This window comes from Lampris incognitus, chromosome 2 (genome assembly GCF_029633865.1).
Source record: "Lampris incognitus isolate fLamInc1 chromosome 2, fLamInc1.hap2, whole genome shotgun sequence".
Lineage (NCBI taxonomy): Eukaryota > Metazoa > Chordata > Actinopteri > Lampriformes > Lampridae > Lampris > Lampris incognitus.
In genome coordinates, this window is record NC_079212.1 from 45,587,754 (window position 1) to 45,608,157 (window position 20,404).

The following is a 20,404-nucleotide window of genomic DNA, read 5'->3' on the forward strand; positions in this document are numbered from 1 at the left end:
AACTCATCAGTAATGAAAACACAACACAACTCATCAGTAATGAGAACACAACACAACTCATCAGTGAAGAAAACACAACACAACTCATCAGTAATGAGAACACAACACAATTCATCGGTAATGAAAACACAACACAACTCATCAGTAATGAGAACACAACACAACTTATCAGTAATGAGAACACAACACAACTCATCAGTAATGAAAACACAACACAACTCATCAGTAATGAGAACACAACACAACTCATCGGTAATGAAAACACAACACAACTCATCTGTAATGAGAACACAACACAACTCATCAGTAATGAGAACACAGCACAACTCATCAGTAATGAGAACACAACACAACTCATCAGTAATGAGAACACAACACACCTCATCAGTAATGAGAACACAACACAACTCATCAGTAATGAAAACACAACACAACTCATCAGTAATGAAAACACAACACAACTCATCAGTAATGAGAACACAGCACAACTCATTGGTAATGTGAGCACAACACAACTCATCAGTAATGAAAACACAACACAACTCATCAGTAATGAGAACACAACACAACTCATCAGTAATGAGAACACAACACAACTCATCTGTAATGAGAACACAACACAACTCATCAGTAATGAGAACACAGCACAACTCATCAGTAATGAGAACACAACACAACTCATCAGTAATGAAAACACAACACAACTCATCAGTAATGAGAACACAACACAACTCATCAGTAATGAGAACACAATACAACTCATCGGTAATGAGAGCACAACACAACTCATCAGTAATGAGAACACAACACAACTCATCAGTAATGAGAACACAACACAACTCATCTGTAATGAGAACACAACACAACTCATCAGTAATGAGAACACAGCACAACTCATCAGTAATGAGAATACAACACAACTCATCAGTGATGAGAACACAACACAACTCATCAGTAATGAAAACACAACACACCTCATCAGTAATGAGAACACAACACAACTCATCAGTAATGAGAACACAATACTACTCATCGGTAATGAGAGCACAACACAACTCATCAGTAATGAAAACACAACACAACTCATCAGTAATGAGAACACAACACACCTCATCAGTAATGAGAACACAACACAACTCAGCAGTAATGAGAACACAACACAACTCACCAGTAATGAAAACACAACACAACTCATCAGTGAGGAAAACACAACACAGCTCATCAGTAATGAGAACACAACACAACTCATCAATGAGGAAAACACAACACAACTCATCAGTAATGAGAACACAACACAACTCATCGGTAATGAGAACTTAACACAACTCATCAGTAATGAAAACACAACACAACTCATCAGTAATGAGAACACAACACAACTCATCGGTAATGAGAACACAACACAACTCATCAGTAATGAGAACACAACACAGCTCATCAGTAATGAGAACACAACCCAACTCATCAGTGATGAGAACACAATACAACTCATCAGTAATGAGAACACAACACAACTCATCAGTAATGAAAACACAACACAACTCATCAGTAATGAGAACACAACACAACTCATCAGTAATGAGAACACAATACAACTCATCGGTAATGAGAGCACAACACAACTCATCAGTAATGAGAACACAACACAACTCATCAGTAATGAGAACACAACACAACTCATCTGTAATGAGAACACAACACAACTCATCAGTAATGAGAACACAGCACAACTCATCAGTAATGAGAATACAACACAACTCATCAGTGATGAGAACACAACACAACTCATCAGTAATGAAAACACAACACACCTCATCAGTAATGAGAACACAACACAACTCATCAGTAATGAGAACACAATACTACTCATCGGTAATGAGAGCACAACACAACTCATCAGTAATGAAAACACAACACAACTCATCAGTAATGAGAACACAACACACCTCATCAGTAATGAGAACACAACACAACTCAGCAGTAATGAGAACACAACACAACTCACCAGTAATGAAAACACAACACAACTCATCAGTGAGGAAAACACAACACAGCTCATCAGTAATGAGAACACAACACAACTCATCAATGAGGAAAACACAACACAACTCATCAGTAATGAGAACACAACACAACTCATCGGTAATGAGAACTTAACACAACTCATCAGTAGTGAGAACACAATTCATCGGTAATGAGAACACAACACAACTCATCGGTAATGAACACACATCACAACTCATCAGTAATGAGAACACAACACAGCTCATCGGTAATGAGAACACAACACAACTCATCAGTGATGAGAACACAATACAACTCATCAGTAATGAAAACACAACACAACTCATCAGTAATGAGAACACAACACAACTCATCAGTAATGAGAACACAACACAACTCATCATTAATGAGAACACAACACAACTCATCAGTGAGGAAAACACAACACAACTCATCAGTAATGAGAACACAGCACAACTCATCGGTAATGAAAACACAACACAACTCATCAGTAATGAGAACACAACACAACTCATCAGTAATGAGAACACAACACAACTCATCAGTAATGAAAACACAACACAACTAATCAGTAATGAGAACACAACACAACTCATCAGTAATGAGAACACAACTCATCTGTAATGAGAACACAACACAACTCATCAGTAATGAGAACACAGCACAACTCATCAGTAATGAGAACACAACACAACTCATCAGTGATGAGAACACAACACAACTCATCAGTAATGAAAACACAACACACCTCATCAGTAATGAGAACACAACACAACTCATCAGTAATGAGAACACAATACAACTCATCGGTACTGAGAGCACAACACAACTCATCAGTAATGAAAACACAACACACAACTCATCAGTAATGAAAACACAACACAACTCATCAGTAATGAGAACACAACACAACTCATCAGTAATGAGAACACAACACAACTCAGCAGTAATGAGAACACACAACTCACCAGTAATGAAAACACAACACAACTCATCAGTGAGGAAAACACAACACAGCTCATCAGTAATGAGAACACAACACAACTCATCAATGAGGAAAACACAACACAACTCATCAGTAATGAGAACACAATACAACTCATCAGTAATGAGAACACAACACAACTCATCAGTAATGAGAACACAACTCATCAGTAATGAGAACACAATTCATCGGTAATGAGAACACAACACAATTCATCGGTAATGAAAACACAACACAACTCATCAGTAATGAGAACACAACACAACTCATCAGTAATGAGAACACAACACAACTCATCAGTAATGAAAACACAACACAACTCATCAGTAATGAGAACACAACCCAACTCATCGGTAATGAAAACACAACACAACTCATCTGTAATGAGAACACAACACAACTCATCAGTAATGAGAACACAACACACCTCATCAGTAATGAGAACACAGCACAACTCATCAGTAAAGAGAACACAACACACCTCATCAGTAATGAGAACACAACACAACTCATCAGTAATGAAAACACAACACAACTCATCAGTAATGAGAACACAGCACAACTCATTGGTAATGAGATCACAACACAACTCATCAGTAATGAAAACACAACACAACTCAGCAGTAATGAGAACACAACACAACTCACCAGTAATGAAAACACAACACAACTCATCAGTGAGGAAAACACAACACAACTCATCAGTAATGAGAACACAACACAACTCATCAATGAGGAAAACACAACACAACTCATCAGTAATGAGAACACAACACAATTCATCGGTAATGAGAACACAACACAACTCATCGGTAATGAACACACAACACAACTCATCAGTAATGAGAACACAACACAACTTATCGGTAATGAGAACACAACACAACTCATCAGTGATGAAAACACAACACAACTCATCAGTAATGAGAACACAACACAACTCATCAGTAATGAGAACACAACACAACTCATCAGTAATGAGAACACAACTCATCAGTAATGAGAACACAATTCATCGGTAATGAGAACACAACACAACTCATCGGTAATGAACACACAACACAACTCATCAGTAATGAGAACACAACACAACTTATCGGTAATGAGAACACAACACAACTCATCAGTGATGAAAACACAATACAACTCATCAGTAATGAAAACACAACACAACTCATCAGTAATGAGAACACAACACAACTCATCAGTAATGAGAACACAACACAACTCATCAGTGAGGAAAACACAACACAACTCATCAGTAATGAGAACACAACACACCTCATCAGTAATGAGAACACAACACAACTCATCAGTAATGAAAACACAACACAACTCATCAGTAATGAGAACACAGCACAACTCATTGGTAATGAGATCACAACACAACTCATCAGTAATGAAAACACAACACAACTCATCAGTAATGAGAACACAACACAACTCATCAGTAATGAGAACACAACACAACTCATCTGTAATGAGAACACAACACAACTCAGCAGTAATGAGAACACAACACAACTCACCAGTAATGAAAACACAACACAACTCATCAGTGAGGAAAACACAACACAACTCATCAGTAATGAGAACACAACACAACTCATCAATGAGGAAAACACAACACAACTCATCAGTAATGAGAACACAACACAATTCATCGGTAATGAGAACACAACACAACTCATCGGTAATGAACACACAACACAACTCATCAGTAATGAGAACACAACACAACTTATCGGTAATGAGAACACAACACAACTCATCAATGATGAAAACACAATACAACTCATCAGTAATGAAAACACAACACAACTCATCAGTAATGAGAACACAACACAACTCATCAGTAATGAGAACACAACACAACTCATCAGTAATGAGAACACAACACAACTCATCAGTGAAGAAAACACAACACAACTCATCAGTAATGAGAACACAACACAATTCATCGGTAATGAAAACACAACACAACTCATCAGTAATGAGAACACAACACAACTTATCAGTAATGAGAACACAACACAACTCATCAGTAATGAAAACACAACACAACTCATCAGTAATGAGAACACAACACAACTCATCGGTAATGAAAACACAACACAACTCATCTGTAATGAGAACACAACACAACTCATCAGTAATGAGAACACAGCACAACTCATCAGTAATGAGAACACAACACAACTCATCAGTAATGAGAACACAACACACCTCATCAGTAATGAGAACACAACACAACTCATCAGTAATGAAAACACAACACAACTCATCAGTAATGAGAACACAGCACAACTCATCGGTAATGAGAGCACAACACAACTCATCAGTAATGAGAACACAACACACCTCATCAGTAATGAGAACATAGCACAACTCATCAGTAATGAGAACACAACACACCTCATCAGTAATGAGAACACAACACAACTCATCAGTAATGAAAACACAACACAACTCATCAGTAATGAGAACACAGCACAACTCATTGGTAATGAGAGCACAACACAACTCATCAGTAATGAAAACACAACACAACTCATCAGTAATGAGAACACAACACAACTCATCGGTAATGATAACACAACAGGCTAACAACATGTTCTGCAGGCCTGGTCAAGAGGGACGGGCAGGGAAACCAGAGCGGTGTCGTGTAGCACCGAGTGGGAGGAGAGGAGGAGCAAGAGAAGGAGACAGTCAGGACATAAGGCACCGGGTTGCACCACAAAGAGGGCAGTCTGTGTAGCAGGGAGATAGAGAGAGGAAGAGGGAGGAAGAGAGAGAGATGAAGAGTGAGGAAGAGAAAGAGAGAGGAAGCGAGAGGAAGAGACAGAGACAGAGAGGAAGAGAGAGAGGAAGGGGGAGGAAGAGAGAGAGAGACAGAGGGAGGAAGAGAGAAAGAGGGAAGAAGCGGGAGGAAGAGAGAAAGGGAGAGGAAGAGGGAGGAAGGGATGAAGAGAGAGGAAACGGTAGGAAGAGGAAATAGCATCAGGCCTTCCACTGTGGAGGGAACTCAGGTGCTGTTTAACTTTGCTGTGGGTGTTATGGCAGGGGGCGGGGGGGTGTAGGGGGGGTTCACAGGGGAGTTGTGTGTGTGTGTGTGTGTGTGTGTGTGTGTGTGTGTGTGTGTGTGTGTGTGTGTGAGAGAGAGAGAGAGGGGGGAGGCTGGAGGGATGGGGGGGTGCCCCCCTTACCGACATTGTATTTTTAACTCACACTCAGGTATCCTTCAACATGACTAATTATATGAGGGTGACCTGCACCCCCCCTCTCTCACATACACACACACACACACACACACACAGTACACACACACACACATAGTATAGACACACACATATCACTAGTAGGTTTTGATGTCCTCTTCCCTCCTCAACAGCCAGGTGCTCTGTTTTTTTAGCATCGGCAATTTTCAGCTCCCCAGACACACACACACACACACACACACACACACCCCCCCCCCCCCACTACTCTGGCTAGCCCAGGACAGGCAGTCCGTGGAGACAGTTCCTGTAACAAGCAGGCGGGGGAGGAAGTAATGGCGTGCACATGCAGATAACGGATGAACCCGTGCCAGGCTGGCATGTTACTGTAATGAGGCCAGGGAGGAGGTGTGTGCTCCTCTTGTTCTTTTTTACCTTTTCTCCTCCCCCCTCTTTTTCCTCTTTTCATCGCCTGTTTCCCCCTCACCGCCCTCCCTGCTCCCGCTCCTGTTCTAGGCTTTCTCCTCCCTCCTCTTTGGCTCCGCTCTCGTGTTCCCTTCATCTCAACGTTTTTGTGTCTCTTCCTGTACAGCCATCTCCCTTTCGGTCTTCTTCCTGTTCTCCTCTTGTATCGTTGGTCTCCTTTTCCTCCTCCGCTTCTGTTCTCTCTTCATCTCACCACTTCCTATCTCCTCTCTTTTCCTTCCATCTCCATCTCTTGACCTTCCTCATCTGCGTTTACCTCCTTTCTCCCCTTTTTTCCTTGCACCTCCTCTCCCATACCTGTTTTTATCTTCTCTTATCCTTCGTTTGTCTCCTCTCCTCCTCTCCCGCACTCTCCTCTCCTCTCCTCCCTCCCTCCACCCTCTCCTCCCCTCACCTCTCCTCTTGTCCCCTTTCCTCCTTTCCTCCCCTCTCCTATTCGCTCTTCCCCTCTCCTCTCCTCTCCTCTCCTCCCTCCTGCTCTCCTGTCCTCTCCTCTTGTCCCCTTTCCTCCTCTCCTCTTCTCTCCTCTCCTCCCCTCTTCTATCCACTCCTCCTCTCTCCTCTCTCCTCTCTCCTCCTCCCCTCTCCTCTCCTCCCCTCTCCTCTGCGGGGTTGTTGCATGTTGTTTCAGGTAGATTAATAGCACAGAGTGACGTAGAGGAGCTTGCCGGGGGCTTTAATAATGAGTCTGATTACTCATCTCCAGCAGCCCTGGGCATTGGGAGAGGTGAGCCCGGGTGCCTGGCCAGGCGAGGGGTGTCTCAGTTAGGGAGAGAGAGGGGGAGATGTAGAGAGACAGACAGACTCCTGTCCTCCCTCTCCCCCTCTGGAGAACGATAGAGCTCTTGCAGCAGTAGCTACAAGGCTGAAGTGGATAACTCTCTAGAGCGCAGTGTAGCTTTGCTGGTGTGTAAGTTAGGGTTACTGTTTACCTGCCGACTTGGTTTGGGTTCTAACTGGATGGGTCAGGCATGTGCATGTCCTTTGCTAGGGAGGTCCAGCTCTTAACAAACTCAGTTCTTTCAGACTGAGCGAGACTAGAGATTTGATTCAGAATCGATTGATTTGGCGGCACGGTGGCCCAGTGGTTGGCACTGTTACCTCACAGCAAGAAGGTCCTGGGTTCGAACCCCAGGCCGTCCCAGGTCCTTTCTGTGTTTGGGTTTGCATGTTCCCCCCGTGTCTGCGTGGGTTTCCTCCAGGTGCTCCTCCGGTTTCCTCCCACCATCAAAAAGACATGCATGTTTCGGGCTAATACTCCTGCCTGTGCCCCTGAGCAAGGCAGTGGAAAGAAGAACTGGAGTTGGTCCCCAGGCGCTGCAGCTTCCCACTGCTCCCATACAATAGGATGGCTTACATGCAGAGAACACATTCACTGCAACCTGTAGAATGGCAACAATAAAGTGGCTTTCATTTATTTCATTTGATTCACTTTTTAAAGAAAATAAGATTTCATGGCCCAAAAGCAGACCCTGCACAGAGACGTGGACGAAGACGGTAGTTGAGGGCTCCATTCCCTGCACAGAGACGTGGACGAAGACGGTAGATGAGGGCTCCAGACCCTGCACAGAGACATGGATGAAGACGGTAGTTGAGGGCTCCAGACCCTGCACAGAGATATGGACGAAGGCGGTAGTTGAAGGCTCCAGACCTTTCACAGAGACATGGACGAAGACGGTAGTTGAGGTCTCCAGACCCTGCACAGAGACATGGATGAAGACTGTAGTTGAGGGCTCCAGACCCTGCACAGAGACATGGACGAAGGCGGTAGTTGAGGGCTCAAGACCTTTCACAGAGACATGGACGAAGATGGTAGTTGAGGGCTCCAGACCCTGCACAGAGACATGGATGAAGACTGTGGTTGAGGGCTCCAGACCCTGCACAGAGATGTGGATGAAGATGGTAGTTGAGGCCTCCAGACCCTGCACAGAGACGTGGACGAAGACGGTAGTTGAGGGCTCAACCATGCAATTATTTATAAATGACTGAAAACACTTCAAGCACAAAGTTAGAGCAAACAACTCTGGAGTTTATGTGGGAGAGAGCTGGGTGGTTCCACGTCTCCTCCTCTCCCCGTCTCCCTCTGGATGCTCTTGAATCCGTCCTGAGGTTAATGAGGCAGATTCGGGGCAGCTGGTCCACACCAAACTCCGCCACAGCGGCGGCATACACCCGAGTTCTCTTCAGCGGTTCGCTTTGCGAGCGACCAATCGTATGGTCGGGTCGCTCGCATCGATTCAGCCAACGGCCGAGCTTCGCACTCTTGGTTCATTCACTTCAGGTTTGATCCCCTGGTGGGATCGGACACAGCGTTCGGCAGTAAACGAGACCGATAGCGGGTGTTTGGTCCTGGAGAACAGTCGGCTTGGTGCAGAAGCAGGCGTGCTTCAGGCCTGTGCTCGTTCTCCTCCTCAGATCCTGTGAATCGGCATCTTACGCCTCAGAGTCTCCTCCTTTTGGTTCGTGGTGGGCTTGCTGTAGCTGACACTTCTTCACAATTGTGGAATCACAGCATATTTGCCTCGTGGATGAAGGACGACGTGCTGCCAGACTCCGGCTCACATAGCGTTCCTCGTGCCGGATTCAAAGGGTTTCGTCTGCTGATTGTCATCACTCAGTAGCTCAGACACGAGCCGCCGCATCCTCAGCAGGGATGCTAGCATGCAAACAGATGACGGCGTGTATCCAATGACATCAGTAATGTGCCATAATTAGTTTCACTTTAATGCCGGTATCAAAAGCACTTTGTCAGTGTAGCTGTCACATTCTCAAAAGCTTTCATCTAAATTTGGAAAACGGTCTTTCTGAATTAAAGCTGTGTTCGTCAGAAAAGCTAACATGCTAGAGGTCACGCGGGGTTGTGACACAGCTCAGTGTGGTGACACTTCGCTAATCTGTGCAACTCGTGTATTATCAGGAATACCTTCTTTTCTTTTGGATTTCCCCCCCCTTTCTCTCCCCTACTGCACTTTGCCAATTACCCCACTCCTCTGAGCCGTCCCATTCGGGTGTAACCTCCGGCCTGACCAAGCCGGAGGTTACATGGGGATTCGATCCGGCGATCCCCATGTTGGTAGGCAACGGAATAGACCGCTACGTTACCTGGATGCCCTTTCTCCCCAGTTGTACTTGGCCAATTACCCCGCTCTTCCGAGCCGTCCCAGTTGCTGCTCCACCCCCTCTGCCGATCCGGGGAGGGCTGCAGACTACCACATGCCTCCTCCCATACATGTGGAGTCACCAGCCGCTTCTTTTCACCTGACAGTGCGGAGTTTCACCAGGGGGACGTAGCACGTGGCAGGATCATGCTATTCCCCCCAGTTCCCTCCCCCGAGCAGGCGCCCCAACCGACCATAGGAGGCGCTAGTGCAGTGACCAAGACACACCCACATCCGGCTTCCCACCCGCAGACACGGCCAATTGTGTCCGTAGGGACGCCCGACCAAGCCCAAGGTTACACGGGGATTCGAACCGACGATCCCCGTGTTGGTAAGTAATGGAATAGACCGCCACGTCACCTGGACGCCTCCAGTATTACCTGCTTTGTTGAATGCTGCTCTCTCCTCTCTCTCTCCTCTCTCTCTCTCCTCTCCCTCTCATCTTGCTCTCTCTCTCTCTCTCTCTCTCCTCTCTCCTCTCGGTCTCTCTCCTCTCCCTCTCATCTTGCTCTCTCTCTCTCCTCTCTCCTATTGCGCTCTCTCTCCTCTCTCTCTCATCTTGCTCTCTCTGTCTCCTCTCTCTCTCTCTCTCACTCTCCCCTCTCTCTCTCCTCTCTCTCTCTCTCTCTCCCCTCTCTCTCTCTCTCTCTCTCTCTCTCTCTCTCTCTCTCTCTCTCTCTCTCTCTCTCTCTCTCTGCATGCGGGAAGGTTGAGTACGTTAGCATGAGTGAGGGCGTTGAATGAGCTTGAGCATGTTTTTTTTGGATTAATTCACTTGTTCTCTACTGCTTTCACTTTTCTTTTCTTTTCTTTTCTTCTCTACATGGTAATGTGAGGGAAGTTTAATTTTACTTCGTCGCTGGTTGTTGGAAAGTGACTGGAGTGGCTGGTGGGAGGTTGGTGGTGTGCAATATGGCGTCCCTCCCCAGCGAGGGCTCGCCTCCCCTGTCTATCAGACACGGGGTTAGAGTGGTGGTGGACCCGCGGTACACTGTCGAACAGGTTCTCCTGGCTGCAGGAGAACAGGTCGGCTATGAGAACATCACCTACGGCTCTCGGATGAACAAAGCCGTGGTGGCTTTTCTCCGAGAGGAGCGTTTAGTCCACCTGTTGGTCGAGAGGGGCCTGGTGCTAGACGATTTGTTTGTAGCCGTCTCGCCATTGTTTGTGCCGTCGACACGTGTTACCGTGTCAGGCGTACCTCCGTTTATCCCGAACGAGCTCATTGAGAAAGAACTGGGTCGTTTCAGGAAGTTTGCTAGCGGGTTCAGAACAGTCCGTCTGGGTTGTGACGACGCCAGACTGCAGCATGTTAACTCCCTGCGGAGACAGGCCTTCATGTATTTAAATGATCCCTCAGAGCAGCTGCAAGTGTCGTTTAAGGTCAAATATGAACACGGCTTCTACGCTTTGTACGCGAGTTCTGGCAGCATGAAGTGTTTTGAGTGCGGCGATGTCGGCCACAAACGTTCATCCTGCCCGCACAGGGAGCCCACAGCGGGCAGCAGTACAAGCGAGCCGCCGCCTGATGGCGCCGCTGAGGGCGGTAGGCCGCAAACAGCGCAGCAGGCAGTGGGAGATACCGTAACCGGTGATCCCCAACCTGGTACGGAAGGAAATGTACCAACTGAGCAGGACAGCAATACTGTAAATGACGGTAATCTGAGAGGTACTGAAGCACAGGATGCGGATGTATGCAGAGACGGAGGACAGACAGAACCAGCGGGAGACAGTCACCCAGCCGAGGCTGAGAGTCAGGTCCCTGCAGGTGAGTCACACTGTGAAAACGCTGGAAATGAAGATGAGGACATGTTAGAGGATGATAACCTATCTCAGTTTGCTGATATTGTGTCGCAAGATGATCAGCAGTCATATTCATTGAAAGAGATTAATGATTTCCTTGATGAAACCTATGGCAGACAGTCTGTGGATGTAACAGATTTCTTCTCGGATGTGGACAGGTTTGTTAGTTCTGTTATGAAAATTAGAAAAACAGCTGGATATGAAGAGCTCAGTAAGCAGAAGAGGTTTCGTCTGAAGAAGATTCTGACGAAACTCAGGAAAGAAAAGCGAGGAAAGGTTTCTTTACATGTACAAAACTGAAATATATGTGATACACAAAAGGTGTTTTTTTTTCTCTCTTGGAATGTTTTCACTGTCTTATCCTTCCTTTTCTCTCTTCTTTTAATGGACGGTTTGCGAGTAGGGAGTCTAAATATTAATGGAGGACGGGATAGAGTTAAGCGAGGTGTGGTAGCTGAGCTGATTAGAGCTAAGAACATAGATGTGCTCTTCCTACAGGAAACACACAGCTCTGCAGACAACGAGATAGAGTGGGGAATGAGTTGGGCAGGCCAGGCTTTTTTGAGCCATGGTACCAACTTTAGTGCAGGTGTAGCTGTTCTCTTCTCGCAGCGCCTCCTTTTGACATGTGAAGTTGAGCAGGGCAGGATCCAGGTAGTTCAGGCAACAATCCGAGAAATACCTTTTGTGTTTATAAATGTGTATGCTTATAATACAGGCACTGATCGCTTGAGATTGTTTAGCAAACTGAGGGATAAACTCAAACAATTTAATAGTGGCTCAATCATAGTGGTGGGAGGAGACTGGAATTGCACTACACACCCTACAGTTGACAGAAACTCAGAAGAGCCCCATCCACCGTCAGCTTCTTTTCTGTCCACTGTGGTTGCAGAAAACGACCTTACGGATGTTTGGAGGACACTTAATCCAACAGTTAGGCAGTACACATGGGTAAAAGCTGCGGAGGGTAGTGTGAGGGCAGCCAGGTTGGACAGGATTTACCTCAATCAAACATACAGCAACAGGTTGATTAAGTCCACGATATCACCTGTGGGATTTTCAGATCACCATTTAGTAGTGGCAGATTTTTCTTTACAAGTTCAATTTCGACACTGTTCCCACTGGCACTTCGATGTGCGGCTAACGCAGGATAAAGCCTTCTGTCAGTTCTTCTCTGACTTCTGGAGTCATTGGAGGCTGAGGAAGAGGGATTTTGAGAGCTTAGCTCGATGGTGGGAGGTAGGAAAAACACAAATTAGGATTTTCTGTCAGCAATACAAACAACACACTCTCGGTGTGGAGAAACTTTGTCTTGATGAATTAGAGAGAGAAATTAGGATATTAGAAAGCGAAGTAATTATTGGACATGATGGTGACAGCAGCACTTTGGAAAGTAGGAGGAAGGCTTTAGGTAGGTTCCTACATGAGAGAGCAAAGGGCGCTTTAATCAGGACCCGACTTGCCACCATCAAAGACATAGATGCTCCAACTTCTTTTTTCTTTAAACTCGAGAAGAAAATTAGAAAGAACAATGTGATGATGCACCTCAAACTTCCCAGTGGGGCAACAACAACTGATCCATCAGAGATGAGGAAGTTGGCCATAGACTTCTACAGCAGCCTGTTCAGTGCGGAGACCTGTGACTCTGGCTGTGTGGGGGAGATACTGGAGGGACTGCCTCAGCTGGGTGAAACACAGGTGACTTCGCTGGAGTCCCCCGTCTCCTTTGATGAGATGTCTGCGGCGGTTCAGCAGCTCAGCTGTGGCAAAGCCTCTGGAGTTGATGGACTTCCTTCAGAGTTCTACAAGACGTTTTGGACTCACATTGGACGAGACTTACACGATGTTTTTAAAGAATGTTTGAACTCTGGAACTCTACCTTTGAGTTGTAGACGGGCTGTCCTGACACTGCTACCAAAAAAGGGAGATCTTGGCCTACTAAAAAACTGGAGGCCAGTTTCGTTGTTGTGTACTGACTATAAGATCATTGCAAAATGCTTTTCAAATAGACTCAAACAGTGTATGGACACGGTTGTACATTACAGCCGGACGTACTGTGTTCCTGACCGTACAATTAAGGATAATCCTTTTTTGATACGTGACATTATTGCCATATCTAAGCTCCAGGAGCTGGATGTTGGCCTGCTTTCCTTAGATCAAGAGAAGGCTTTTGACAGGATAGATCATTGCTATCTGTTCAAAACACTTAAAGGTTTTGGTTTTGGGGATAAATTTGTTAACTGGATCAAGTTGTTGTATTCCGGAGCCAGTGTTCTGTTGAAGGTAGGAGGTGGACTCAGCCGACCTGTCTCTGTTAGGAGAGGTATCAGACAGGGTTGTCCCTTATCTGGGATGCTGTACTCCCTGGCCATTGAACCACTTTTATTTCAGCTCAGGCAGGGGCTCCCAGGGCTAACCTTTTCAGGGAAGATCACCACTGCAGTTAGCTTATCAGCATACGCTGATGATGTCACGGTTTTCATAACAACCCAAAACGATGTACAATTTCTCAAACAGAAATTGGCCTTATACGAACAAGCTTCCTCTGCAAAGGTTAATTGGTCAAAATCCGAAGGCCTCTTGCTGGGGGAGTGGAACAGTAGAGAAAAGCCGACATTACCAGCGGGGCTGCAGTGGAATACAGACGGGATAAAATGCCTAGGTGTCTTTCTAGGCAGTGACCGCTTCCTGAGCAAAAACTGGGAGGGTTTAACCGAGAAGGTCAGTGCCCGATTGTCTAGGTGGACTTGGATCCAGCCTCAGTTGTCCTATAGGGGGAGGGTCTTGATTGTTAACAACTTGATTGCCTCGATGTTCTGGCACCGGTTTACAGTTTTAGAACCTCCGGACACGCTCATACGGGAAGTACAGAAGACGCTAGTGGACTTCTTCTGGGGAGGCTTTCACTGGACCAAGTCTGCTGTACTGTTCCTACCAGTGCTGGAAGGAGGCCAGGGCCTGATTGACCTCCGCAGTCGCATCATGGCCTTTCGCCTTCAAACCGTGCAGCGCCTTTTATACCATGACCAGCGACTTTGGAGTGAAACGGTGTCTGTGTTGCTTCGGAGGGTCATGAACCTGAACTATGACAAACACCTGTTCTTTCTGGACCTGGCTGGCATGGACTTCACGACAACACCCTTCTATCAATCTGTTCTCCGCGCTTGGAGAACGGTCTTGCGCACCAACAGGGACTACTCCCAGCTCTATGGCAGTGCCGGGGAGGAACCACTGTTCCATAACCCACTGATACACTGCAGGATGCTCAGCTCCGCAAGTGTACAGAGATCCCTCATAAGAGCTGGACTTATGAAATTAGCGTGTCTCAGATCAGGAGGACAGTGGAAGACGGCGGGCATTTTGAGCCAAGAGACTGGCTTTAAATCTCTTCGTTTGATGGAGAGATTGTTGGGGGAAGTGATCAGTGCACTTCCTGGCTTCTTCAGGGAGGTACTAGGAGCGGAGTGTGGAGAGGATCAGCCAGCTATGCTGCCTGTCTTTCCATCTTTGTCAGTCCGTGCGGCAGTGGAGGAGCAGGAAGAAGTGAAGGGGGCCATTCTGTCCTTCAAAACGCCGGAACTACATGACCTCTCAAGCACGTCACAGAAGGCCTTGTACGCAGTCACTGTAAAGGTTCTCAACAGAACATCACTAGCCGGTGTGCAGGAGTCGAGGTGGTTGAGTTTGTTGGCACCAGGCTCATCCCCCAGGGGCAGCTGGAGGTCCTTGTACAAACCCCCCATTGAGAAACGCACTGCGGATCTACAGTGGAGGGTGGTACACGGGGCTGTGGCTACGAACAGACATGTGGCACACTTTGATCCTAGGGTAGGGAGTCAATGCCCTTTCTTCAATGATGAGGAAACCCTACAGCACTTATGGCTTAGATGTCCCAGGTTGGGCCCTCTTTTCTCTGTACTGCAGCGGTGGCTCAGAGGTTTAGGAGAGGTTCTTGCGGACAGCCTGTTTGTCTTTGGTCCGAGGTACATGGCAGCACAGTGCAGACGTATCACCTTGGTTAATTTTTTGATAGGACAGGCGAAAATGAGCATTTGGCTTAGCAGAAGGAACAAGATGAAAGGCACAGGGTCCACAGACGCCATGCTCATGTTCAGGGGTCTAGTGGCTGCTCGGCTGAAAATAGAGTTCATGTTCTTCAACCTTAGTTCAAACCTAGAAGGATTTATTTCTATGTAGGGACATGGGGATGTGCTGTGCACAGTGGAAGACCAAGTGCTTATTCTTAATCTTTGAAAAAAGGGGAAATAGGGGGAAGGTGTAACCTTTGTTTTTACTGTGTATGGCGATTGTTGTGTTTTTCCACTATGTATATGAGTTTTTGTGTTGATGTTATCTTGATGTGACTGAAGAATTGAAACATTAAAGGCTTGGTTAAAGGTCAAGGTCTCTCCCCTCTCTCTCTCTCCTCTCTCTCCTCTCTCTCTCTCCCCTCTCTCTCTCTTCTCTCTCTCTCACTCTCCCCTCTCTCTCTCCTCTCTCTCTCTCACTCTCCCCTCTCTCTCTCCTCTCTCTCTCGCTCTCTCCTTATTCTTTGTGTTTCCGTGTCTCTGTGTCCTCTCTCTTTTTCCTCCAGCTCCCTCCTGTCCACACTCTCTCATTAACAGGCTCGCCAGCCAGCTGAACAAATAAGTTTAAAAGATGTTCTTTCACTTTTTCGTCTTAGAAGAAGTTTTCTTTCCCCGCAAGAGTACACTGAATTTTTCATCCTTAATTTTGCTGAAATAGTAATATCCCACAAAACCCCCGCGAGGAGCCGTGACGTGAGCTGGTCATAGGTTCTGATAGTGTAGCTGAAGCGATGCGTGCTGTCAGTACTCCTACTCTGCTTTAAAAAAAAAAAGAAAAAAAAGAGCTCGTTAATATTAAAATTGTCATTAACCAGGTTCAGAATTAACTCCGGGCCCGGTCTTCCACCCCGCGTGCCCTCGCTAAGCAGGCTGTGCGTTGAGTGATGGCGGGGGTACTTGGTGACACGGAGGCTGTGTCAGCAGTTTAAACCACGTGACCCATTAATAAGACGCGGCGTAGTGGCGGGCAGGGTGGGAAAGGGGGCGGCTGGAGAACAGGCTCAGGGGTTTTGCTGATGACTGCGTCAAAATATCCGCTAATTCAAGACCCTCGAGATTTAATGATGCCCGCTGCAGAAAGGGTGTCCGCGTACAAGTTAATGTGAGGGTGTCGGCGTTAGTGTGAGTGCACTGCCTGGTTGTGTGTGCGTGTGTGTGTGTGTGTGTGTGTGTGTGTGGGGAAGTTGGCGAGATCACGTGTGTGTGTGTGTGTGTGTGTGTGTGTGTGTGTGTGTGTGTGTGTGTGTGTGTGTGTTGGTCCATGATGGATGAACGTCATCCTGCAGCAGGGGGAGGAGGCTTTGTTTTGGCCCGGAGAAGGTGTCATGCTTAAGACCCCCGCCTCGGGGGCCGTGTGGAGCGTGCGCATGCTGGCCCCGCACCAAGTCCTCCCAGAATCCCGCCTCCCCTACGAGTGTGCTGCTCCTCCCAGCTCCCCCGTTGTTTCCTTTTAATTATGAAACAAAATACGGAGGAACAGGCAGCTTACACTCCAGCTGATCGTAGCCGGGGAGACCTCGTGGGGGCCTTCTTCTTCTTCTTCTTCTTTTATTTTTCTTCTTTGGCGTTTTTTAGTACCGCCTGACAAGAGCGCCGAGATAGTCCGTCTGAATCTGGTTTTTAAGCAGAATCTCTCTGCACCGTATTTATTTGGAGGGGGGGATTCCAGCCCCCCCACCTTTTCTCCCCAATTGTATCCAGCCAATTACCCCACTCTTCCTAGCCGTCCCGGTCGCTCCTCCTCCCCCTCTACCACATGCCTCCTCCCATACATGTGGAGTCGCCAGCCGCTTCTTTTCACCTGACAGTGAGGAGTTTCACCAGGGGGACGTAGCGCGTGGGAGGATCACGCTATTCCCCCCAGTCCCCCCCCCTCCGAACAGGCGCCCCGACTGACCAGAGGAGGCGCTAGTGCAGTGACCAGGATCCATACCCACATCCGGCTTCCCACGCGCAGACACGGTCAATTGTGTCTGTAGGGGAGCCCGACCAAGCCGGACGTAACACGGGGATTCGAACCGGCGATCCCCGTGTTGGTAGGCAACGAAATAGACCGCCACGCCACCCGGAGGCCCCTCTCTGCATATCTTAAGCAAGAACAAGCACACAGGCTAGAAATCAAAGTATGAGAGTTGTGCGTCTTAGTTAGGATTGTTAATCTAACTTAGCAGAGTTGGCAAGAGAAAGTTTCGACCATTTCCATAAGTGTGTGTGTGTGTGTGTGTGTGTGTGTGTGTGTGTGTGTGTGTGTGTGTGTGTGTGTGTGTGTGTGTGTGTGTGTGTGTGTGTGTGTGTGTGTACCTGCATGTCAAGTCTCAACCTACAGCCTGAATGCCCATGGGGGAAGGCACACAGGCCCCACCAGTAAATCCAGTGTGTCAAGGAGCAAATTGAAAATGCCAATTTCACTTTACTCTCCCCCGCTTGCCGCCCGCTCCCCGCCTCATCCCACCACTTAACTCATGTGTAAATGAATAAGCTCCCCACACTCATCTGCCACCCCACCATTTCTGTTATCTGTCCCCCCCTCCATGCTGCCTCTCTTCCCTTCTTTCCTCCCCTTTTCCTCTTTGCTTACCTCCTTCCCTCGCTCCTTCCACCTCCTCGTGTTTTTCTGTTCTCCTCTGTCACTCTTTCCTTCCCTTTCCTCAACTCTTCATACCTCCCTGTCCGTCTCCATCCTTCCATGCCCAGCCTGTCTCGTATTTGGGTTTGTGTGGACATGAGATGTGTGTGTGTGTTGGTGACGGGAGTTCTGGATTTGTAGGTGAAGGCTGTGTGTTGTGTGCAGGATCACCAGTCACATTAAGTTCGCCTGTATATCTGAGTTACTGCAGAAACCAGCATCCGTTTCTGACACGTTTCCTGTCTGTCTGTCTGTCTGTCTGTCTGTCTGTCTGTCTGTCTGTCTGTCTGTCTGTCTGTCTGTCTGTCTGTCTGTCTGTCTGTCTCTCTATCTCTCTCTCTGTCTGTCTGTCTGTCTGTCTGTCTGTCTGTCTGTCTGGCTGTCCATCTATCTGTCTTTCTATCTATCTGTCTGCCTGCCTGCCTGTCTATCTGTCTGCCTGCCTGTCTGTCTCTCTATCTCTCTGTCTGTCTATCTGTCTGCCTGTCTGTCTATCTTTCTGTCTGTATGTATGTCTATACGTCTGCCTGTCTGCCTATCTTTCTGCCTGTATGTATGTCTGTCTATTTCTGTCTGCCTGTCTGTCTATCTGCCTGCCTGTCTGCCTGTCTGTCTGCCTGCCTACCTGTCTCTCTCTCTCTGTCTGTCTGTCTGTCTGTCTGTCTGCCCGTCTGTCTCTCTCTGTCTGTCTATCTGCCTGCCTGCCTGTCTGCCTACCTGTATGTCTGCCTGTCTGTCTGCCTACCTGTCTGTGTGTTTAGTATGACTACGAGGGTGGAGACATCAGTGACCTGCCAGTCGACCTGTCTGTGGTGTGGAACGGCAACTTCGTCATCGACAACCCCTTCAACATACAAGGTAGGATGCGGTCTGCCCGGATCTGCCCCACCGCCCTTCATGTACCTCATATCTTAATACAGCCCCACACAGGGCCTCATAGCTGGGCAGTTATTCATTACAGGAAGTCATTTTCTCTGGTGGACTTGAACACAAGTTCGATGCTCATCTGACTCTGATTTTTTGCAGTCGGTTGTGGATTACTATCACTTGCATTTGAATAGCTGCACAGTATATTCACTAGTAGTATATTCACTAGTAGTATTTTCACTAGTAGTATATTCACTCCTAGTACATTCAATAGTAGTAGTATATTCACTAGTAGTATATTCACTCCTAGTATATTCACTAGTAGTAGTGCATTCACTAGTAGTATATTCACTAGCAGTAGTATATTCACTAGTAGTAGTATATTCACTAGTAGTATTTCACTACTAGTATTATATTCACTAGCAGTAGTATATTCACTAGTAGTAGTATATTCACTCGCAGTATATTCACTAGTAGTAGTATATTCACTAGTAGTAGTATATTCACTCGCAGTATATTCACTAGTAGTAGTATATTCACTAGTAGTCTATTCACTAGTAGTAGTATATTCACTAGTAGTCTATTCACTTGTAGTAGTATATTCACTAGTAGTATATTCATTAGCAGTAGTATATTCACTAGTAGTAGTATATTCACTAGTAGTATATTCATTAGCAGTATTATATTCACTAGTAGTAGTATATTCTAGTAGTAGTATATTCACTAGTAGTAGTATATTCTAGTAGTAGTATATTCACTAGGTACGTAAGAACAAGAAACACTCTTTTGCAGCAAAGTGAGACTTGTAGGTTTGGTGGACTGTGTGTTGCATCGTGTAATTCAAACCCTAACACAGATGACTTAATTAAAAGTATGAGGCAACTAGCAAAATAAAAAATAAAATTTAAAACTGTCTGAAAAATAGAAAATGATGGACAGTCTCTGTGATAACTGATGAAGCCTGACTCACTGCACCCAGTGAAAGCTGCTGATGTCAGTACAGTAAGCAGACAGAAACATAAAGTACAGATGTACAGAACACTGCAGTAATAGGAACCTAAAGAAGAGTTGTATATTCACACACACACACACACACACACACACACTCTCTCTCTCTCTCTCTCTCTCTCTCTCTCTCTCTCTCTCTCTCT

At 46.4% G+C, this 20,404-nt stretch overlaps 1 protein-coding gene across 1 annotated transcript in view; it reads left to right on the forward strand.

Moving 5' to 3' along the window:
- plxna1a (plexin A1a) overlaps window positions 1–20,404 on the forward strand; it is a 463,752-nt gene that overhangs the window by 318,309 nt on the left and 125,039 nt on the right. Inside the window, 1 exon segment of the mRNA XM_056274696.1 lies at window positions 19,148–19,244. Within this exon segment, the coding sequence (XP_056130671.1) occupies window positions 19,148–19,244 (97 nt within the window).